The sequence below is a fragment of the Morus notabilis genome, unplaced genomic scaffold, assembly GCF_000414095.1.
Source record: "Morus notabilis unplaced genomic scaffold, ASM41409v2 Scaffold46, whole genome shotgun sequence".
NCBI lineage: Eukaryota > Viridiplantae > Streptophyta > Magnoliopsida > Rosales > Moraceae > Morus > Morus notabilis.
Window position 1 is genome coordinate 339,262 of NW_010365505.1, and position 18,220 is coordinate 357,481.

The following is an 18,220-nucleotide window of genomic DNA, read 5'->3' on the forward strand; positions in this document are numbered from 1 at the left end:
GTAGTTTTTCTTCCCCTGATGCAAAAGACATAACAAGAAGTTAGCGCCAAATAAAGCACTTCTTTTCTCCTTATAATGTTTAAAATGTCATCACTCTAGAAATATTTTATTTCGTCATTGCATTGTTTATTTAGAGAAATTTGTGGTAGAACATGAAAAAAATACTCTATTGATGTGTAGTTCAAATTACAACTATATCAAATTAAATGAAGTATAATTGTTTTACGGGAGTCTCACGTGATGAAAATCCGTGATCAATTAAATATTAACGCTTTCCATCCTTTTAAATCCTTTTAAAAAAGTTTGGGAGCATTAATAGAATTGGACCAAATAATCAATTTACTTTTTTCTTTTTTTTTTGAAAAAAAAAAGATTATGTTCACTAGTGTTTTTGAATTTCAAAGTTATTCTTACTTTTATCTCTTAAATTTTAAAAACTCTCCATTTACTTCTTGAATTTTGAATTTGTACCATTTAAGTTCTTTTGTAATAATTTATATTAAAGTCAAAAGGAAAAAAGAGGAAATTATGTGTAATTATGTGATTTTTATCCGTTTATCTTTAACAAAAATTTAAACAAAAAAATTATATAACTCCAGTATTCTTTTTTTTTTCTATTTATTTTTAATAAAAATTATAATAGAAAAGAGTTATATGTTATAATTCAAAGTTTTAAAAATAAAATGAGAGTTTTTAAAATTAAAAAATGAATTGAGAAGGTAAGGAATTAAAAAAAAAAAAAAAAAACAGCTTCAGAAAAATCCCTAAAAAACCTAAATACTAAACGACATGATTTCATGTGTATTCGTCCCGCAAACGACCGACGAAACCAAGCTTTCCTCCCACTATTCGCCGCCGAGGAGGATTTTCATTTCCAGGTATGAGAAAAACGTGTTTCAAAAGGATTTTTCAATGATTTTTCCCTTTTGATTTTGCTAATCTCTGCCGTTTAAAAAAAAAATTTCACTGGGTATGAGATTAACTTGAGGTTTTGCAAAACCCAAACCTGGCTCCATAAGCCTGGGAGTTCTTCAAAGTCGGAATTTACTTTAGCGTCTTATCTCAAGAGGTGGTTTCCTTTTGCCTCATTTTATTCATCTGCTCTGTGCAATTTTACGGCTCTTTTTTTTTTTTTTTAGTTGCCGTTTGATTGCTTGGAACTTCCCATTTCTGATAAGCTTGAACCTGAGAGAAACAAATGGGAAAGACAAACATTTATTAGAACTGTAGGCTAGTATTTGGATGAGCTGAAATGGATCAAGAAGTTTCACTTTTGATTGGAAACAATAGAGATTCATTTGTTGTGTATTCAATGTCTTTATCTAATTAGTGCACTTCACTTTTTCTGCTGGATAATCTCATTAGCGTAGCCCACTTGATTGTAGTTTGTGAATTCTTCTCAAACTTTAGCCATTTATCTTTATCTTAATGAGTTATTGTCAGGTTAAATAAAGGGTATCTCAAATTGGTTTCCTGAGAGCTGGTGATATCAACGCCTATTTTCTATTGAAACAATGAGACTACATAAGTTTTCTAGTTGATGAAATGAATAAATTAAAATTTGGAGAATCATTTTTATTTATAGCTAATCAATCTAAACTAACAAGAAAAAAAGAAAGAGAAAAGGAAGATGACGTAGAGAACTGTATATGTGTATATATATTTAACAATGTCCATGATTTCTGCTGCTGCTATATTGCGTCCTTACCGAAAATTACAACATGATGAAACTGATAAATTTTCTGTTTTCTGTGTGGGCTTACAGAGTTCGAGGTTCGGTAGAAGCAAAGGGATAGCTTATTCAAAATCGCAATTATAGGTTGTTGAACTTAAGTGGATATTTTGAGTAATAAGAATAGAGAAGGAGATGTTATTACACTACACAAAATCCCTTCGGCACTTAAAAGTCTTAAGGCTGTCCATAAAAACTCCATGGAACTTCCTGCTTCATTCTCCTTATTCAGACATCCCTCTGAAGAATTCGAAGCTCGCCCCTCTTCAGGTTTTGCTATTCTTCCTCTCGGAGTGGTGTCTGCGTCTGCAAGTAGCCTGATATGCAAGCGCATATAACATTCTGTTTTGCATTTCATTTCATTTTTTCTTTTTCAGGAGAGGAGAATGATAGATAGGTTTAAGTTGTATGCCAAAGGAGGTAATGGTGGAAGTGGTTGCTCCAGCATTCGCCGTAGTGTGCATGATCGCCGTGGCAGACCTGATGGTGGGTTCTCTATAATAGTCAAGTATCTGTATGATCACCATTTGTTTTATTATTAGAGGTGTTTGTTTCTAGTCAATTTAACTAAGCCATGGTAAACTTATGTTAGTTCTATTTATGAAGCATCAATCTTTGTTGTCGAACTCTTGTACTATTTTAGGTGGGAATGGTGGAAGAGGTGGTGATGTTATACTCGAAAGTTCCCCAGCAGTTTGTGACTTCAGCTGTTTGCAACACCACGTTGTATGTGGTAACCTTTTGTACCCCGATTTTACTGAACAAGAAACAGCTTGATAGTTTGAAATTAGCAAATTTTTTGTTACAGTTATTTTGTCTTGTAGGCTGCAGGCAGAGGAGGACATGGCACCTCAAAGAATAGGATTGGAACCAGGGGAGCTGATAAGGTTATTTATTTATGTTATTTGTTGAATCGCTTAACTGAATGAGATGCAACAGTTCATTCTGAAATTCTGGTGTCTGGTAGGTTGTCCAAGTACCAGTTGGCACTGTAATTCATCTTATAAGAGGTGAAATTCCTTGTGCAGCTGACGACCACTCTTCAAAAGATTTGGATCCTTGGGAGATTCCCGGTACACTTACTGATGAAGTATCGGGATTAGACAAGGGAACTGGCCTTAAAGACTCAAGTGTGGCAGAGAAGATGCGTAGTTCGTCCTTTCCTATTGAAAGAAGCATAAAGGAATTGACGAGCATGGAGAAGAACTCACGAGACGCACCACACGTTTTGCATTCTCATTTTTCAGCTTCTGAATCTTGCTCAGAAGAAGAGACGGATGAAAAAGAAGAAATGCGATGCAATGTAGCAGAATTAACAAAACAGGGTCAACGAATAATTGTTGCTTGTGGAGGGGAGGGTGGTTTGGGTAATGTCTCAACTTCCAGAGTCTCAAAGAGGCATAAACATACAAATTCGGAGTTCGACAGAGACAACATATTTGAACTCAAAGTATCTGATGGTGATCAGTCTTCAGTTAGTGCTGGCTTGGCCGGTTCAGAGGCCATTTTGGTATTAGAACTCAAGAGCATTGCTGATGTGAGCCTTGTGGGGATGCCAAATGCTGGCAAAAGTACACTGTTGGGTGCTATATCAAGGGCCAAGGCTTGTGTAGGCCACTATGCCTTCACAACTCTCAGACCAAATTTGGGGAAGCTGAACTATGATGACCTATCAATCACAGTGGCTGATATTCCAGGACTCATCAAGGGTGCTCATGAAAACCGTGGCCTCGGACATGCATTTTTGCGCCACATTGAACGCACGAAGGTTCTAGCTTATGTGGTGGACTTGGCTGCTGCATTAGATGGGAGAAAGGGAATTCCACCGTGGGAACAACTGAGAGACCTAGTTTTGGAGCTTGAGTACCATCAAGAAGGGTTGTCAGAGCGACCTTGTTTGATAGTGGCGAATAAAATTGATGAAGAAGGGGCAGATAGGGTATACGACGAACTGAAAACAAGGGTTGAAGGTGTTCCTATTTATCCTGTGTGCGCCGTCTTGGAGGAGGGAATTCCAGAGCTTAAAGCTGGTCTTAAGAAACTTGTAGAAGGTGGAATATCTTTTACACTCGGAATAGATAAAATTACGGTTGATTAAAGTTTGTGGATGTCATAATTGCCATTGAGACTTGAAAGCTTTCCATTCTCTCTGGAACGCCAAAAAATATAAAACAAGCAGAACTTGCAAGTTGCATGCTTGGACTGTCATTGTTGGTGGTTTTTGAGTTTGGGTTTCTGGCATTTATAAAAATGACCGTTTACATAAAATGTTCCTCCATACTACACCGTTTTACTTCAGTCTCTTTCCAGTTGAGCTAATGAGGAAGTAAATAATAATTATCAAAAAAAGAAAAGAGGAAGTAAATAAATTGCTTCTTGTTTTTGGTGATGAGCTTCTCGTCTGTATCAAGCTTTCAATTTTTGTTACTTGCATTTCAACCTTTGCCTGTATCAATCCAATACACTTTTAAGTGTTGAAAAACATGGTCAAGCACAATTTCTATTATAGTCAAAGTCGAAAGTCTCTTGTCCACCGAGCCGTGCGTGGGAATGCACAACCGGGGGCCGGCATACTCCTCTCGCTATTCCTCTGTCTGAACCTGAAAATAAAAAAACAACCTGAAAAAACGACATCAACATTAGACTAAAGAGCAGTACGTCAAGTCGTCAACTGGAAATAGCCATTATGCTAAAAGGTAAAAGGTAACATGAACATAAAACGACAATTATGTTGACGGAGTGTTAAAAAGTGGATTTAAAAGCATAATTTAGAGCTAAAAAGAGAGCACCGGAATTTAGAGTGATTCACCCCCAAATACCGGGTTACGTCTACTGAGTATTTTCCACTAATCATTTTAGGAAGAATTACAATCTTTCTCAGGGAATTGCCTAGAGAGGTGTTACAATGCTCACTCTTATGCCCCAAGAGGAAAGAGGTTTTTTGTGATTCTCTTTGTAGCCCGGAGTCCCTCCTGTCTCTCTGTCTTTCCTCTTCATATATACTATCGTATCTGTTTTCTGCCCAGCTCCATAGGCCGTACTTTGAGCTGGTCATGTCATTCCTCATAACAGTACTCATTGGTAACTGAGATGTTGGCTGGTCTCCCACGTTCTCCACTGACTCTGCATGCATTTAATGCGTCCTACGTTCCTCACTAACTCTGTATGCATTTTTTGCCTGCCACATGTCTAAAAAGCTGTCACGCTACGTGAACGTGGGTGTGGTCGGCGCCTTAGTACTCCTTGAAGCGGTCTTTGCTCCTAAGGGAGAATAAGGTCGACTGTATGATGCACTTCCTAATGCGGTCGACCTCTTTTGGGGTTTAGCTCCTATTTACAGTCGGCGTCTAGAGTTGGTGTCTCTGAGAAGGTACAATTCTTTGTGGTGTACTGGCCCGGCCTTTTAATATTTGTAATACCACGTGGTGAGCGTCCACATGGCAGCCATCTAACGGCTGACGTGGAGGGTGGAATTTTTCCATAAAACAAATTAGATGTAAAATAAGATCAACGCAGCAATAACAATGTGATCATGAACCATTATCAACTTTAAGAGGGCCTACAAACTAAAAAAATATAAGAAATAACAAGGACGGTGTAATCAGGAATAACGACTTTAACAGTAAAATAACACAAACCTTGTTACCTTGAAAGCAATTCAAAACGACAAACCTAAAAACGGCATCAACATCGAAATAACAACGTGAAAACACAATCAATTTAGCTTACTCAAAAGCGACATATATTCAGGAAAACGACAATATACCGGCAAACTCCTCAAAAGAGAATCTGAAAAACGATAACAACAAAAAAAATAACTGACAAAGGGGGAAAAAAAAAACATAAGAAACAACGAGACTAAAACCGATAAACTCCAAAAAAGATAAGAAAATAAAAAGACAAAAATTCTGAGTGAAATTGAGTGAAGAAAAGAAAAACTGATAAAAAGACAAATTCTGAGTGAAATTGAGTGAAGAAAAGAAAAACTGCCAAGGTCATCTAATTGTTATTCTCTTCGATGTCGGCCAAGCAGAGAAGGTGGGGCAGAGGAAGCGAGACACAGGAGGAGACGGGCATGAAACTACGGTCTATTAATGAAAAAAAAATATTGCACGAATAGATAATGCATTTAAATTAACGATTTATGCAGAGTGATTTTGAAGTTTTCAAAAAGTTTTGAGGGAAGAGATTAAGAGAAAACTTCTGTCCCGCTTTACACACATATAAAAAATATATACATAGATATATGTATGTAAATATATTTTAATATTTATTTTACATAATAATGGCTTTAAAAATGTACGTAACACTAGAATGCGACAATAAATTTCTTGTTGGTAGACATTTTTAAAATCATTATTATATAAAACAAATAATATGCCTCCATTTCTACATGTTCATGTATGATTTTGCATATGTAAATATTATATGTGCTATTCATTTATGGAAAATGGTATTCAAGGGAAAAAAACCCACACTCATAAAATGGTGGGTTTTATTAGGTTAGATCTTATTTATTAACTTAACGGGGTTTATTTCATGTGAATAGCGGAATTTTAATCTTATGGGGGTGAATAAGGATACTCTTTATTTATTAAGGCCTTCGTTCATTTTACTGATTCGAGTTTTCAGTTTTAGGTTTCTACAGTAAAAAGTTCTCAGAAAATGTCACATCTAACTTTTTCTGCTACAGTAAAAAGCTCTCTAAAAATGTCACATCTCAGCTCGAATCCGCAAAGTTAACGAGACCTAAGTCATGGATAACAATGAAAAGCATCATTGCTCTTGTATTGTTCGTCTGAAGTCCTACACTATGACATATAAAAGAGTTTCAATGAAAAAAAAAAATGTAGAAGGGGGTAGCAGTGACTTTGAAAATATGAATATTTGTCTGCCATTAATAATTTCCTTATTAACATTTCCAAATAATTATTACATGCTATGATATACTCTTCACTTTTACATGTTAAATGAAGATCATTCACGAAGCATCACAGCCTTTACCATTTATTTGATTTTTTTTTTTTCTTGAGTTGGAATAAAGGACTAGTGACTTGGGAAAGACATCTACGTAGGAACCAATCCTTATTTTTGAAAAGGGAAAAGGAAAAAAGAGTGGATGAAGTTGAAGAAATGTTTAGAGAATATACTTTAGAGTCATAACTAAAAAGTCTATTTCCACAATCAGGGGATAGAAGCCACTGGAGGCCCACCATTAAGTTGCTACACTAATCATGAAGAATCCTCGCTCTCATATATTGTCCAACCCTTTTTTCTCTTCCCTTTATTCTTCAGATTCTTCTTTTTAAAATTTTTGTATTTTTTCTTTTTTAATGGGAAACGCAAATAAAATAGTGTTTCAGGAGATATAACTGTCTATGTTGCTTAAAAGGAGTACACAGCAACGCAGCATCAAACTGAAATTACTGATATGTGTATATCAAGGCTTTTGCAAATAAGAAAGCAGAAAATGACCCTATTTGAGTATAGAAAATGACCCTATTTGAGTATTTGGCCATTTTGAAAAATGAGTTTTGATTGGAAAATTTAATTCTACTTTTCACATTTTCCTTTTCTGAATGTTTAAAAAAAAAAAAAAAAAAAAGTCTTCAGCTTTAGTTAGATACCCAATGACTAGTATATGAATGTGGTTTACTTTTTTAAAAACTAAAACTTCCAAGGAATAAAAACTTCGATGTCCACAAGACTAGATGTTATAGTATAACGCCCTCTTATATTAAATATATGCATACATAAACACACTCTTTGATATGTACATTCATACATTCTTGAAAGCGTGGTTCACGCCTTAAGCTGCTCTTGGCCAAACTTAATTAAAAACAAATTATCTACTTAATTAATTGTTTGGAAGTTTCTCTTGTGGGACCAAAAAAATGAATTACAGTTAGTTTTTTATTTTTTAGTGGTTAAATTTGTATAAATTTTTTTAAAATTTCACATATTTTTTAATTTAATGTGATTTTAATCAGATCTAATTGTCAAAAATTCATACTACTTATAACGTGGCCTGCCGCAGAAAGTTCTTAATTGTAATTGGTCAGGAGAGTATTTAATATTTTCATTGTGTCTTTTAAAAAAATTCTTATAATTAATTCTTCTTGTCGAGGGTCCTACTAAGCCTATCGATATGCTCGAAGTTACAAGGATAATGTTTTTTTATCACAAGTCATACCGACTGAATATGACTTATACGTCCACTTGCTCTTAATTCTTGTCATCTCAAGTTTTATTTACCCAATAATTTATGGAAGGTTAATATTACAATGTTGACTATAGGTTATCTTTTAGAAAAATGATATCTTGTTAGATTATAGATTGTACCGCACCCATATATGTATATGTTTTATTTCATATGCATTGCAGAATATAGATACATGACATAACCATTTATAACATAAGATTTGTATCTTGATTTGAATTATAATTCGTGATTCGTTATAGTATTTTTTCTCATAAAAAACACATATAACTTATCATAATTCTAAATTTATAAACCAAACGTTTATTAAGTCCGACACAAAACTTTCATATAAATAATGAAAAAAATACAAAGTCCAGGATTCAGCCACGTGTTCGGTGGATGTCAATTGCTCGTAACCTCTGCTCCATTATAAATAGCAGTAAATTCCCCAGCAAAGAACTCATTCGAAAGGTTTTTGTGAATTCCATTACACTTTTAGTATCACTTATTTCTTCAAAGGAGAAGAAAAAACAGAAAATGTCTGGCTGTAACTGTGGATCTAGCTGCAGCTGCGGCAGCGACTGCAAGTAAGTTGTCACTAATTCGATTTTTTTTTCTCTAATTTCATATATCTCAATTCCTTTTTGTTTCCTTTTATTGTTTATCCTATTTTTTTATCCTTAATTTTTCTAATATTTGTGCAGATGCGGCAAGAGGTACCCTGACCTCGGAATATCCGAGGAGAACACCACTGTTTCTGTCATTGCTGGGTTTGCACCAACCAAGACGTACGTTTAATTTTTAACAAACTTCATAACACAATATTCTTTATGTAAACATAAATATTTTCTTAGGTTTAGGTCACGATTCTTACAGTGTTGGAGTCTAATTCATCCGGTTCACAAATTTAACTTTTTATTTTTTAATTTCAACGTTTAAAATTTGTAAGTAATCGTATTGAATTTGTAGGTACTTGTATATCAATTTACAAATATAATTTAATTTTACATTTTTTATGTTTAAATTCAAAAGCAAGTGTATCAAGTTTGTAAATAATCGTATTACGTCGTCGAATATCTACCGATTGCAGGTACTTTCAGGAGGCGGAGATGAGCTATGGAGCAGAGAACGGCGGCTGCGACTGTGGCGCAGACTGCCAGTGCGGCTCGAGCTGCGCGTGCGGCAAATGATGGATCAGATTATGATCACAACAATGCCCAAAAAGAACAAGAGTTCTCTCTATAAAAATAAGAAATAATAAAGGAAAAAAAATGATGTAGCACAAATGTTTGGGGGATTTTTGGGTCTAGTTTGGGTCTAGTTTTATGATAAAAGCGTTTGCTGTAAATAAGACTGCCATGGAATTTTCTACAAATCCCATATCCTAGGATTTGTGGTTTTATATGTATTCCATGGCTATTTCCATGTTTGATTTCTACTTTTTTTCAATAGTTGTGTTTCTTTCCTGTGCTTTGCTAATTTGTGTGTTTGAAGCGTGTTTGAGTTTGAAGTTAAAAGAAAAAGGACAAATTGTCTACTATGATCTCTGTCGTTTTGTCGGCAATTTCTTGTTCTTGCAGGTTCTGGGTCAGGTATAGATGGGAGTTTTTGTTGAGAAATCGTACTAGAATTGTGGAAGGAAGAAAGTAATATATCATTACAACTGGTAAACGATATCTATATCGTATTTCAGCAAGAAAATAAATAAATAGGTACACAGATAGGGAGATGTCGCAAGTAAAATAATGTGTAAAATTCTGTTTATTCTACCGATTTGAGTTTAGAATTTAAGTTTTATTACGATAAAAAACTCTTAACAACAGTTATATTTAATTTTCTTATTACAATAAAAAAATTTTATATAAAGTCACATTTTAATTTAAATTAGTAAATTAAATCGATTCTTATATTTTAATTTTCAAACCACATACTTATCACCTAGACTTTCGTCAATTGCATAACTATACGTCGATCGATTACTTGGGTAAGTTTGAATTGACAATTTGTTAATTCGTATACGTAATCAGGTGAAAGAAAACAACTCGTTGACCGCCTCCTTTGTAGGGCCGAGGTTTATTGACAATTTGTTAATTCGTCTACGTAATCAGGTGAAAGAAAACAACTCGTTGATTGCCTCCTTTGTAGGGCCGAGGTTTATTGGGTTACAAAAAAGTCGTACGGAGTTTTTCGGCCGTATTTAGAACACCCAAATGAGAAGGGGATAATTTTTCAAAATATCACTCATTCCATAATATTAGTTCATATATTTTTATTTTTTAAAAAATATATATTTTTAATAAATTAAGTATTTAAAAATATAAAATTTGTAATTTTCTCTTTGAGGGAAAAATATAGTAGTATGCCACCCAAATTTAATAACTTGCGATTATGTCATCTAATTTCTCACTATTTTTATTGATTTTAAAAAATTCAATATTATATTAGAATACTCACCGAAAACTAGAGTCGAAAATGTCCGGCCATCATTTTCTTAAAACAATAGAATTTTCTAATTAATTGAGTGGTACAAATGTTAGGTTAATATAGTTTGATGGCATAAATGTTACATCTTTTTTCAGTGGTATTTTGTGTTTCGCCCTAAGCAATTAGTGCGGCACGTTTGTGGAGCTGAACCACAATTGAAAAAAAAAAAAATAGGCATGCAAACAATTTCTGTTCGTCTCATACAGACATTACGTCGAACACCTTTCGTACAATATTCCAGGGCCGATAAACTCCCATCTCGTTTCGGTTTTTTCTGCACCCAAGCGCCTAATAATCTTCCTAATGAAGAACCGGAATCAAAACGAGAAGAAACAACCAGGCCATGCTTGTCATATAGGATTGAGAAACTGCCGAAAGGCGAAGCAGTTCTCTCTGCTTTTCAGAACTGGATGGGAGATGGCTTTCCTGTTCACAGAGGCGACATTTTCCACGCCATTAACCGCCTCAGGAAGCTCAAGATGAACAAACGCGCTCTTGAGGTTTGACTTTCTTGTATTTTCCTTTTTTTTTGGGTTGAGCTTTATAACAGTTAATAGAGTGAATTCTGCTTGTTCTGGTTTACCCAGATCCTGGATTCAAGCTCTTAATTTCGTCTAGATGTCGTTTTCTCATTGCAATATCGAGAAATATTTATGACGTAATTTTAATTATTGGCATTTTTTCACTAACGCATAAGTGGGGAAATTGCAAATCTTTTGCTTAGTCTTTTGGGCATTAAATTTGGCTTCTTAGTAGATTGTTTCAGCATAAGTGGGGATTATGGATTTAAAGTTTATTGTGTTAGTGTTAGTATTTTTTTTTTTTTTTAATGAAGTGATAATCAATCACTTTTGACAGGTAATGGAATGGGTGATCAGGGAAAGGCCCTATAGGCCAAGAGAATTGGACTATTCTTATCTGTTGGAATTTACAACTAAGATTCATGGGATATCACAAGGTGAAAAACTCTTTTCTCGTGTCCCCAAAGAGTTTCAAAACGAGCTCCTCTACACCAATCTGGTGATCTCATGCTTGGATAAAGGTGCAATAAGTCTTTCACTAGCATACATGAAGAAAATGAGGGAATTGAATCATCCCATCTCATACTTGGTCTTTAACCACCTAATTATCCTCCATTCATCACCGAGGCGTAGGAAGTCAATTCCGAAAATCCTCGCTCAAATGAGGGCGGATAAAGTGCTCCCACATGTCTCCACCTACAACATTCTTATGAAGATAGAAGCCAACGAGCACAATATTGAAGGGCTGATGAAGGTATTTGATGACATGAAGCGGGCAAAAGTCGAGCCAAATGAAATATCTTACTGCATAATTGCCACTGCACATGTTGTTGCAAGGTTATATACTGTTGGTGAGGCTTATGTCGAGGCTATAGAGAAGTCCATGACAGGGAATAATTGGTCAACACTGGATGTTCTTATAATGTTGTACGGGTATTTAGCGAAGGAAAAGGAAATAGAGAGAACGTGGAAAGCTGTGCAGGATTTGCCCCATGTTAGGTCCAAAAGCTTCGTGTTGGCAATTGAAGCATTTGGTAGAATCGGTCAGCTTGATCGAGCCGAAGAACTTTGGCTAGAAATGAAGTCAAAAAAACCGTTGAATACCACAGAGCAGTTTAACTCTATATTGTCTGTGCATTGCAAGCATGGGCTTGTCAAAAAGGCATCTGGACTTTACAGGGAAATTGGAAACCATGGGTGCAAACCAAATGCCATAACGTATAGGCATCTTGCTTTGGGCTGCTTGAAAGCGGGATTGGTGGAGGAAGCTGTAAAAACTCTAGAGAAGGGGATGGATTTGACAACAAGCAATGTCATCAGAAATTCGACCCCGTGGTTGGAAACAACTTTGTCAATAATTGAGAGTTTTGCAGACAAAGGTGATGTGAGGAATGCAGAAAAGTTATTTGAAGAACTGAAAAAGGCCAAGTATATCAGGTACACTTTTGTTTTCAACACTCTAATTAAGGCCTATGTTAAGGCCAAGATTTATGATCCGAATCTGTTGACAAGGATGATTCTAGGAGGAGCTAGGCCAGATGCTGAGACCTATAGCCTCATGAAACTTGCTGAGCAGTATAGAACCTGATTATTGTTATATTCTTATTATTATTGAAAGTTACTATAATTTTCTGGTTTGCTTGTTCAATTTTGTGTACAGAAGCTGTGTATTGATGCAAAAGGAATGAAAGCAAGATTTATTAGTTTAGGAGAGAAATTTTGAGGATTAACCTCTTGTATGGAGAAATTTTGAAGTTGGCATAATTTTGTCTGTTGAATTTACAGCTGAAATAATTTGATGGATGCTGAGAATGCTTAACATCTAGTTTTACCTTGCCTTGGTGGTTCACCACACTCACTGATATAAACATATTATGATTCATGATACTAGCCTGGTTCAATATTGCAAGTATTTGCATCTTTTGTATTTTAATGCCCATTTTCTCAGGGATGTTGCCGTTTTAAGTTGTATGTCGCTTTTAAGGTTGTTGTCGTTTCTGAAGTTTCATGTCCTTCTTTAGATTCTTTGAGGTGTCACCTGTTTTGAAATTTCTTTGGGGGAAAGGAGACGAGAACCAGGATTTTTACCTCTACTCTTGATTAACAACCTTTCTAGTCAAATAACTATACTAGCAAAATGGAATTAATCAAGAATGAGAGGTAAAAATACAGACCCATAAGGGTAAATTTTGTAATTTTCTCATTTCTTTGCCGTTTTCATCGAGCCTGTATTTTCTAATTTTGTTGTTGTTTTTCAGGTAATAAGCTGTTTAAGAATTTGCTGTTGTCTTAAGGTTGTAGTTAGAAAAGAGTCGAGGGAGTACAATCCAAACAGGTTAGTCTTTTTGGATTTCCGAAAACACAACGTGGAAGGTGAAATTTAGCGTGAAAACGGTAGCATTTATGTATTTTCCCTGAAGTTTATGTTGTTAGTTGTTTTAAAATTTGGTTGACGTTTACTTTTCTGTGGCTTGTTTTCGTTCGATTTTGCCGCCGTTTTTTTATTTACATGTCGTATTTTAAGTCGTCGTTTACTCTGTTATCTTAAGTTTCGTTGTTGTCTGCATGCACCATGTCGTTTTATTTTGTTGTTCATTTCCAAGTTTAATGTCGTTGTCTAATTTTTTGTCATTTTTAGAGTTATGTCGTCTTTACATTTTGTTTTCGTTTTCCAAGTTAATAAGTAAAATTTTGTTGGAAGTCATCAGGACGGATGTCGTCTGTGAATGTTATTGCCTTTTACTCAGGTTGCTGACCTGTTATTTTGTCATCATTTCTCTAACAGTTGTCGTTTCTTTGATCTTTGTCGTTTGTAATGTTTAGTTGTCGTTTTGCATTGTGTTGTTGTTTTAAAATGTTCTCCTCATTTTTCAGCTTCTTGGAGTGATACTTCTCACTTATGTCTTCAGAGCAATTGTTCCATATATAACATGTTGGCCATAATTTCTTTGACAACGATGGACTCAGACTGTCATGTATTTGACAGCAGTGAGAGACGAGCTTATTGTTTTGTATCCGAGGAGTCCCTCCAATTCATATGAACAATTAGGCTATTAGGTTCTGTAAATACGAGGTCGAAGCCCAAGTTATCGATGCCTTCACATTCCATCTATGATCTTTTCATCTTATTTTTCCACCAACGAAAACTGTAGCCCCATTCGGCTGATCGTGTAACAACATTTGTAGCCATTGATCAAGTATCTGATAGAGATTTTAAACCAAAACAAGTAGCAAACCTCTGCAGGGGAGGGTTCCAGAGTACGAGTGTACATGACACAAAACACTATTTTACACCAAATATTTAGAAATCAACGTTCACCTCTTATTCTTTCAACCTAACAAGATTCAACAAGCAAGAGTGACTACATTGTTCTGGCAAACTTGAAATGAAAATACACGGTTTAGAACACAACTTCCAATACTTCAGGTTAGATAGTTAATAAATTCTGCAGCAGTCGCCACGGCACTGCCGGTTATGGCATCAGTCAGAACTTTGTCCTTGTTATTTTGGGTGGCTATAGATACCAAAGCTCCAGTTACTGCCCCTCCAATCATGGCATTCTTCTGCAATATCCAGAGGAAAAAGAAAGCCGGTTCAAGACAAGAACATTAAGCTAAAACTGGAAACTATAAAACCTGAGCTTGCACAAAAACAATGCCTTGAAAAATTGCTTATTGGTTAAGAATCTAGAAACTCAATCTTGAATAAACCTCTCCATTTCTCAGAGAGCTAGGATCTCTTAGCTAATTGCTTATGGTTTGAGCAATTGCTTGACTTCTTAAGTTAACATTGGCAGAGTTACTGTTGTAAGATAAAAAAGAAATGAAAGAAACTATAGTAAATAACAGGTAACATTCTTTTTAAGTCAGGGAACCGTCTAAAGTTTATCATTCCATAAAAATAATTGAACTAAAGGACGAAAATCATAGCCATATCCAATTCAGGTAACTAAGATAAAGAAATTCGATTTCATTCTTTTCAAAGACTCGCGTATATGAACGATGGGAAGAAATTAGCAGTCCAAATAAGTACCCAGTCTCTGGTGCCGCGAATTCTCCCTATACCATACTCCATTCCCACATAAAGTCCAGCTACAGTCCCTGTGAGCATAGTAAAAGAAAATGTTGATGCAAGTACTCATTGTTGAAGTAACAGATCCTTTATTATATATGTGTATACGCAACAGGACTTTAAATAACTATGTAATATGTCTAAGCTTACCCCAATATGCACCTTCTTTACACATCTTCTTTAACTGCAACCAAAGTACTGCCCATTAGCAAGACCAGAAGACGTTCCACTAATGGGATTATCTCTCTATGAACACTTTTAGCAATTATATGAAAACATTCCCGGAAAACTTCATTTTGATCAGTTCTAATATTTTACATATTAGTAGAACAACTATAGCCCCTATAGCAGCTAGACTTAAAATAAATAAATAAATAAAAAGAAAAAAAAACAATAATTCTAGAGAACTTTTACTACTTATATTATTGATTCATGTGTCAAACAATGATGTAATAACAAGAAAAGGAAATTCTTAAACAAAATGATTATAACGCGCCCAGAGAAAATACTCACTGTGTGCTCAAAATTGTGTCGAGAAACACTTCCTGCAAAAATAGCATGTAATATTATTAAACACACTAATTTATCACAAAATCAAGCAATTCTAAGATCAACATTTCCGAATTGGAACAAAAAAAAAGGGATTACCTTTTTTGACGATGTGATAAGTATCCTCAGCAACAACTCTCGTCGCTGCAATCTGAGACAAAATCGAAGAAACCGATCAATCAAAAGCAAGCAATTCCATTATAAGTCTGGAACTGGAATCCAATAGATTTCAACCATAAAATAACGATACGATAAAATAATTAAAGAAGAAGACAAATAAGATGAGGAAAATACGGTTCCGATCTTCAAGAAGCCATCAACGGTGAGGTTGATGAAAGGAATGCCGGTGTCGATCGACACATCCACCTTTGGACTCGAAAGCGTTCCCGAGAACCTGCTGCTTGGCATCTTTCTTCTCTTCTCTTCTCTTCTTCTTTTTCTTCTTCTCTTTGTAATTTGTAGAACTCTTTTGAGTCTTGACAAAAAAAATTGCTGATATCGTTTCTTTCTTTTTCGTTTTTGTCTTCTTTCTTACTGATTACTGATGTGATTTCAGTGCACATTTGTGATCGTTGGTTACTAAAATAAAAATAAAAATAAAAATAATGCCGGGGAAAACGCCAATGTCTTAGGGACGGCCGAATTGGATGACGCGTGGCTTGTGCTAGTGTGATTTCTCTTTTCTTTTCTCTTTGCGTCGGCCGAAACTTTTGGTGACCAACTGGGCCTGATGGACTGGGTTAGCCCATTATGCACGGGTTGGACTGCAGACGGCTTAAGGAAAAACGGCACCGTACGAGAGTTCTCCCCCTAGGGTTTAGAGTCTATATAAAATCGAATTCTGGAACACAGACTACTATTTGGCTGATAGTTGGCAGTGATAAGAAGTGATCCACTATGGACAAGAGTATGCTAGGAGATCTGCAATCGCTCTCTGAGGAAGATAACATCAAAATGTCTGCGATGATCGAGCAGCTCCAAATCCGCGATAGGTTGGATTTGTTGGTTATTGTTTTATGTTTCTGTGATTTTCCGATTTAGTCTGTTTTCAAGTTCTAAATTCCAAGAATTTTCTGAGTAGTAATCTGCCAAAGATTTTAGCTTTTTATTTATTTTGTTAATTTACAGAAATGCACGTTCATCCTTGTTCAAATATAATGCTATTAATTGACTAGGAAAGAAGTGGTTTCTCGGTTTTCTGATTCATACAGAGCAAAGTCCAAGTAGATTCGAGTCTGAAATGATGATTTAGAGCAGTTTCAGGAAACAATTTTACAATTAGTCTATCATTTATTTTATACAAGTGGTTTGGGATGGTGAGATTTTTTTTTTTTTTTTTGGTACCAGATATGCAAGTTTGATTTTTTTAAATTTTTTTTTCAATGCTTGTGGTTGTGGATTTATTATGAAGTGAAATGCAAGGACGACAATGTGTTTTGACTTATAGTTTGTAGTTTCACCTTTCATTTACTATGAAGTGTCGCATGATTTGTCTGGTGGGCGACTCTCTGTAGGTGAAGCCAGAGTGATGTTCTCCTTAAAACCAGAGCAATATTCATGTTGCTTCTGGACGTTTTGGGAACTACATTCATAATGCTCAGTTATACTCTATCAATAAGTTGGATTTTGGAGATATATATATATATATATTATCAAAATCATATAAAAAATTCTGTTCGGCAATGTTGCATTTTTGCAATGAACTCATATGGACAACTATAGCGGTGATTTCTAAGACATAAAAAAAGAAAATAAATCATGATAAGAAAGATTACAACCCTAGATATATGTCTCAGAAATGTCCAATGTAGTTGTCCATCCGAGATCGATGTGGGAGTGTGCTCTTGCCGTCGTGAGATTCTTTTTTTTTTTTTTTTTTTTTTTTTTTGGGCACGAAGTGACCGACATGAGATTCTGTATCCTTAGAGGGTGCGCACACCCAACAACTTCAGAGGACTTTGTAATTTTTTTTTAACCTTCAAAATGAGGTCACGGTGGCTTCTCATCTGATCTCTTCAAGTACTGGTTGAGTGGTTTCATATTTGACTTGGACTTTTATATCATGTGAAGCCAGGAAAAACATTGTCCTTAAGAGTTAAATCAACGAATAATTTTTGTTTTTAGGATTTGTCAATCAATTGATTTCCTCCACAAAAGGAATCAGCTAAGCACCAAACTCGCCCCAAACCGCAAGTCCTGGTATAAATCTTCTGATTATGTTGTTTTCTTTTTTTTTTTAATGCAGTTTGAGGATGTACAACTCACTTGTGGAGAGGTGTTTTAATGACTGTGTTGACACATTCAAGCACAAGTCCCTGCAGAAGCAAGAGGAGAGCTGTGTGCGGCGATGTGCTGAGAAGTTCCTAAAGCATTCGATGCGAGTTGGCATGAGGTTCGCAGAGCTCAACCAAGGTGCAGCAACACAGGATTAAGAACAAGTTACCATATCTCAATAAGGATTGAGGAGCCAATTTATCGTCTCATTTCTCAGTCGGTGTATTAGACAATGTCTCAACATAACAAATTTCTCGCTTAAGCCCATTTTGCCAGGGGCGAAATAGCATGTTCTAGTTTGTAGATACAATGCCATTACTCCCTATAAAGTTTGTGTCCTTCAAGTAAGGTCTTTGCTGGCCTTTTTGTTATGAAAAAAAAAAAAA

The 18,220-nt window shown here is 35.3% G+C and overlaps 5 protein-coding genes across 6 annotated transcripts; 4 read left to right on the forward strand and 1 right to left on the reverse strand.

Moving 5' to 3' along the window:
• Nucleotides 1-814: 814 nt before the first annotated feature.
• LOC21407935 (probable GTP-binding protein OBGM, mitochondrial) lies at nucleotides 815-4,012 on the forward strand. Its single transcript, XM_024172341.1, has 6 exons — nucleotides 815-878; nucleotides 1,766-2,002; nucleotides 2,110-2,218; nucleotides 2,376-2,458; nucleotides 2,557-2,619; nucleotides 2,700-4,012. Exons 2-6 carry the CDS (start codon nucleotides 1,868-1,870, stop codon nucleotides 3,828-3,830), a joined length of 1,521 nt encoding a protein of 506 aa, XP_024028109.1. The 5' UTR covers nucleotides 815-878; nucleotides 1,766-1,867; the 3' UTR covers nucleotides 3,831-4,012.
• Nucleotides 4,013-8,393: 4,381 nt separating this feature from the next.
• Nucleotides 8,394-9,474, forward strand: LOC21407937 (metallothionein-like protein 1). The gene is made up of 3 exons (XM_010108171.2): nucleotides 8,394-8,521; nucleotides 8,639-8,722; nucleotides 9,025-9,474. Exons 1-3 carry the CDS (start codon nucleotides 8,472-8,474, stop codon nucleotides 9,122-9,124), a joined length of 234 nt encoding a protein of 77 aa, XP_010106473.1. The 5' UTR covers nucleotides 8,394-8,471; the 3' UTR covers nucleotides 9,125-9,474.
• A 1,020-nt stretch (nucleotides 9,475-10,494) lies between these two features.
• LOC21407938 (pentatricopeptide repeat-containing protein At1g07590, mitochondrial) lies at nucleotides 10,495-14,031 on the forward strand. 2 transcript variants are annotated; one of them, XM_024172313.1, is made up of 3 exons: nucleotides 10,495-10,918; nucleotides 11,277-12,376; nucleotides 13,814-14,031. In XM_024172313.1, exons 1-3 carry the CDS (start codon nucleotides 10,595-10,597, stop codon nucleotides 13,824-13,826), a joined length of 1,437 nt encoding a protein of 478 aa, XP_024028081.1. In that variant the 5' UTR covers nucleotides 10,495-10,594; the 3' UTR covers nucleotides 13,827-14,031. The 2 variants fall into 2 exon arrangements, with proteins under 2 accessions (XP_024028081.1, XP_010106474.1); XM_010108172.2 differs by lacking the exon at nucleotides 13,814-14,031 and having other exon boundaries at nucleotides 11,277-12,784.
• A 97-nt stretch (nucleotides 14,032-14,128) lies between these two features.
• On the reverse strand, nucleotides 14,129-16,324 carry LOC21407939 (outer envelope pore protein 16, chloroplastic). Its single transcript, XM_024172314.1, has 6 exons — nucleotides 15,855-16,324; nucleotides 15,660-15,711; nucleotides 15,525-15,556; nucleotides 15,162-15,195; nucleotides 14,973-15,040; nucleotides 14,129-14,503 (listed from the first exon to the last, which is right to left on the reverse strand). The coding sequence occupies exons 1-6, from the start codon at nucleotides 15,966-15,968 to the stop codon at nucleotides 14,363-14,365; spliced, it is 441 nt and encodes a 146-aa protein (XP_024028082.1). The 5' UTR covers nucleotides 15,969-16,324; the 3' UTR covers nucleotides 14,129-14,362.
• Nucleotides 16,325-16,394: 70 nt separating this feature from the next.
• Nucleotides 16,395-18,220, forward strand: LOC21407940 (mitochondrial import inner membrane translocase subunit Tim9). Its single transcript, XM_024172315.1, has 2 exons — nucleotides 16,395-16,552; nucleotides 17,806-18,220. The coding sequence occupies exons 1-2, from the start codon at nucleotides 16,458-16,460 to the stop codon at nucleotides 17,990-17,992; spliced, it is 282 nt and encodes a 93-aa protein (XP_024028083.1). The 5' UTR covers nucleotides 16,395-16,457; the 3' UTR covers nucleotides 17,993-18,220.

Coding starts and splice junctions, on each gene's coding strand:
- LOC21407938 (XM_010108172.2), top strand. CDS start 10,595: ATGCAAACAATTTCTGTTCGTCTCATACAGACATTACGTCGAACACCT. Junction 10,919..11,276: donor TGAACAAACGCGCTCTTGAG/GTTTGACTTTCT, acceptor CACTTTTGACAG/GTAATGGAATGGGTGATCAG.
- LOC21407939 (XM_024172314.1), bottom strand. CDS start 15,968: ATGCCAAGCAGCAGGTTCTCGGGAACGCTTTCGAGTCCAAAGGTGGAT. Junction 15,712..15,854: donor GCTTCTTGAAGATCGGAACC/GTATTTTCCTCA, acceptor ATTTTGTCTCAG/ATTGCAGCGACGAGAGTTGT. Junction 14,504..14,972: donor TTCGCGGCACCAGAGACTGG/GTACTTATTTGG, acceptor TGGATATTGCAG/AAGAATGCCATGATTGGAGG.
- LOC21407940 (XM_024172315.1), top strand. CDS start 16,458: ATGGACAAGAGTATGCTAGGAGATCTGCAATCGCTCTCTGAGGAAGAT. Junction 16,553..17,805: donor CAGCTCCAAATCCGCGATAG/GTTGGATTTGTT, acceptor TTTTTAATGCAG/TTTGAGGATGTACAACTCAC.
- LOC21407935 (XM_024172341.1), top strand. CDS start 1,868: ATGTTATTACACTACACAAAATCCCTTCGGCACTTAAAAGTCTTAAGG. Junction 2,003..2,109: donor CGAAGCTCGCCCCTCTTCAG/GTTTTGCTATTC, acceptor TTTCTTTTTCAG/GAGAGGAGAATGATAGATAG. Junction 2,459..2,556: donor GCTGTTTGCAACACCACGTT/GTATGTGGTAAC, acceptor TTTGTCTTGTAG/GCTGCAGGCAGAGGAGGACA.
- LOC21407937 (XM_010108171.2), top strand. CDS start 8,472: ATGTCTGGCTGTAACTGTGGATCTAGCTGCAGCTGCGGCAGCGACTGC. Junction 8,522..8,638: donor AGCTGCGGCAGCGACTGCAA/GTAAGTTGTCAC, acceptor ATATTTGTGCAG/ATGCGGCAAGAGGTACCCTG. Junction 8,723..9,024: donor GGGTTTGCACCAACCAAGAC/GTACGTTTAATT, acceptor TACCGATTGCAG/GTACTTTCAGGAGGCGGAGA.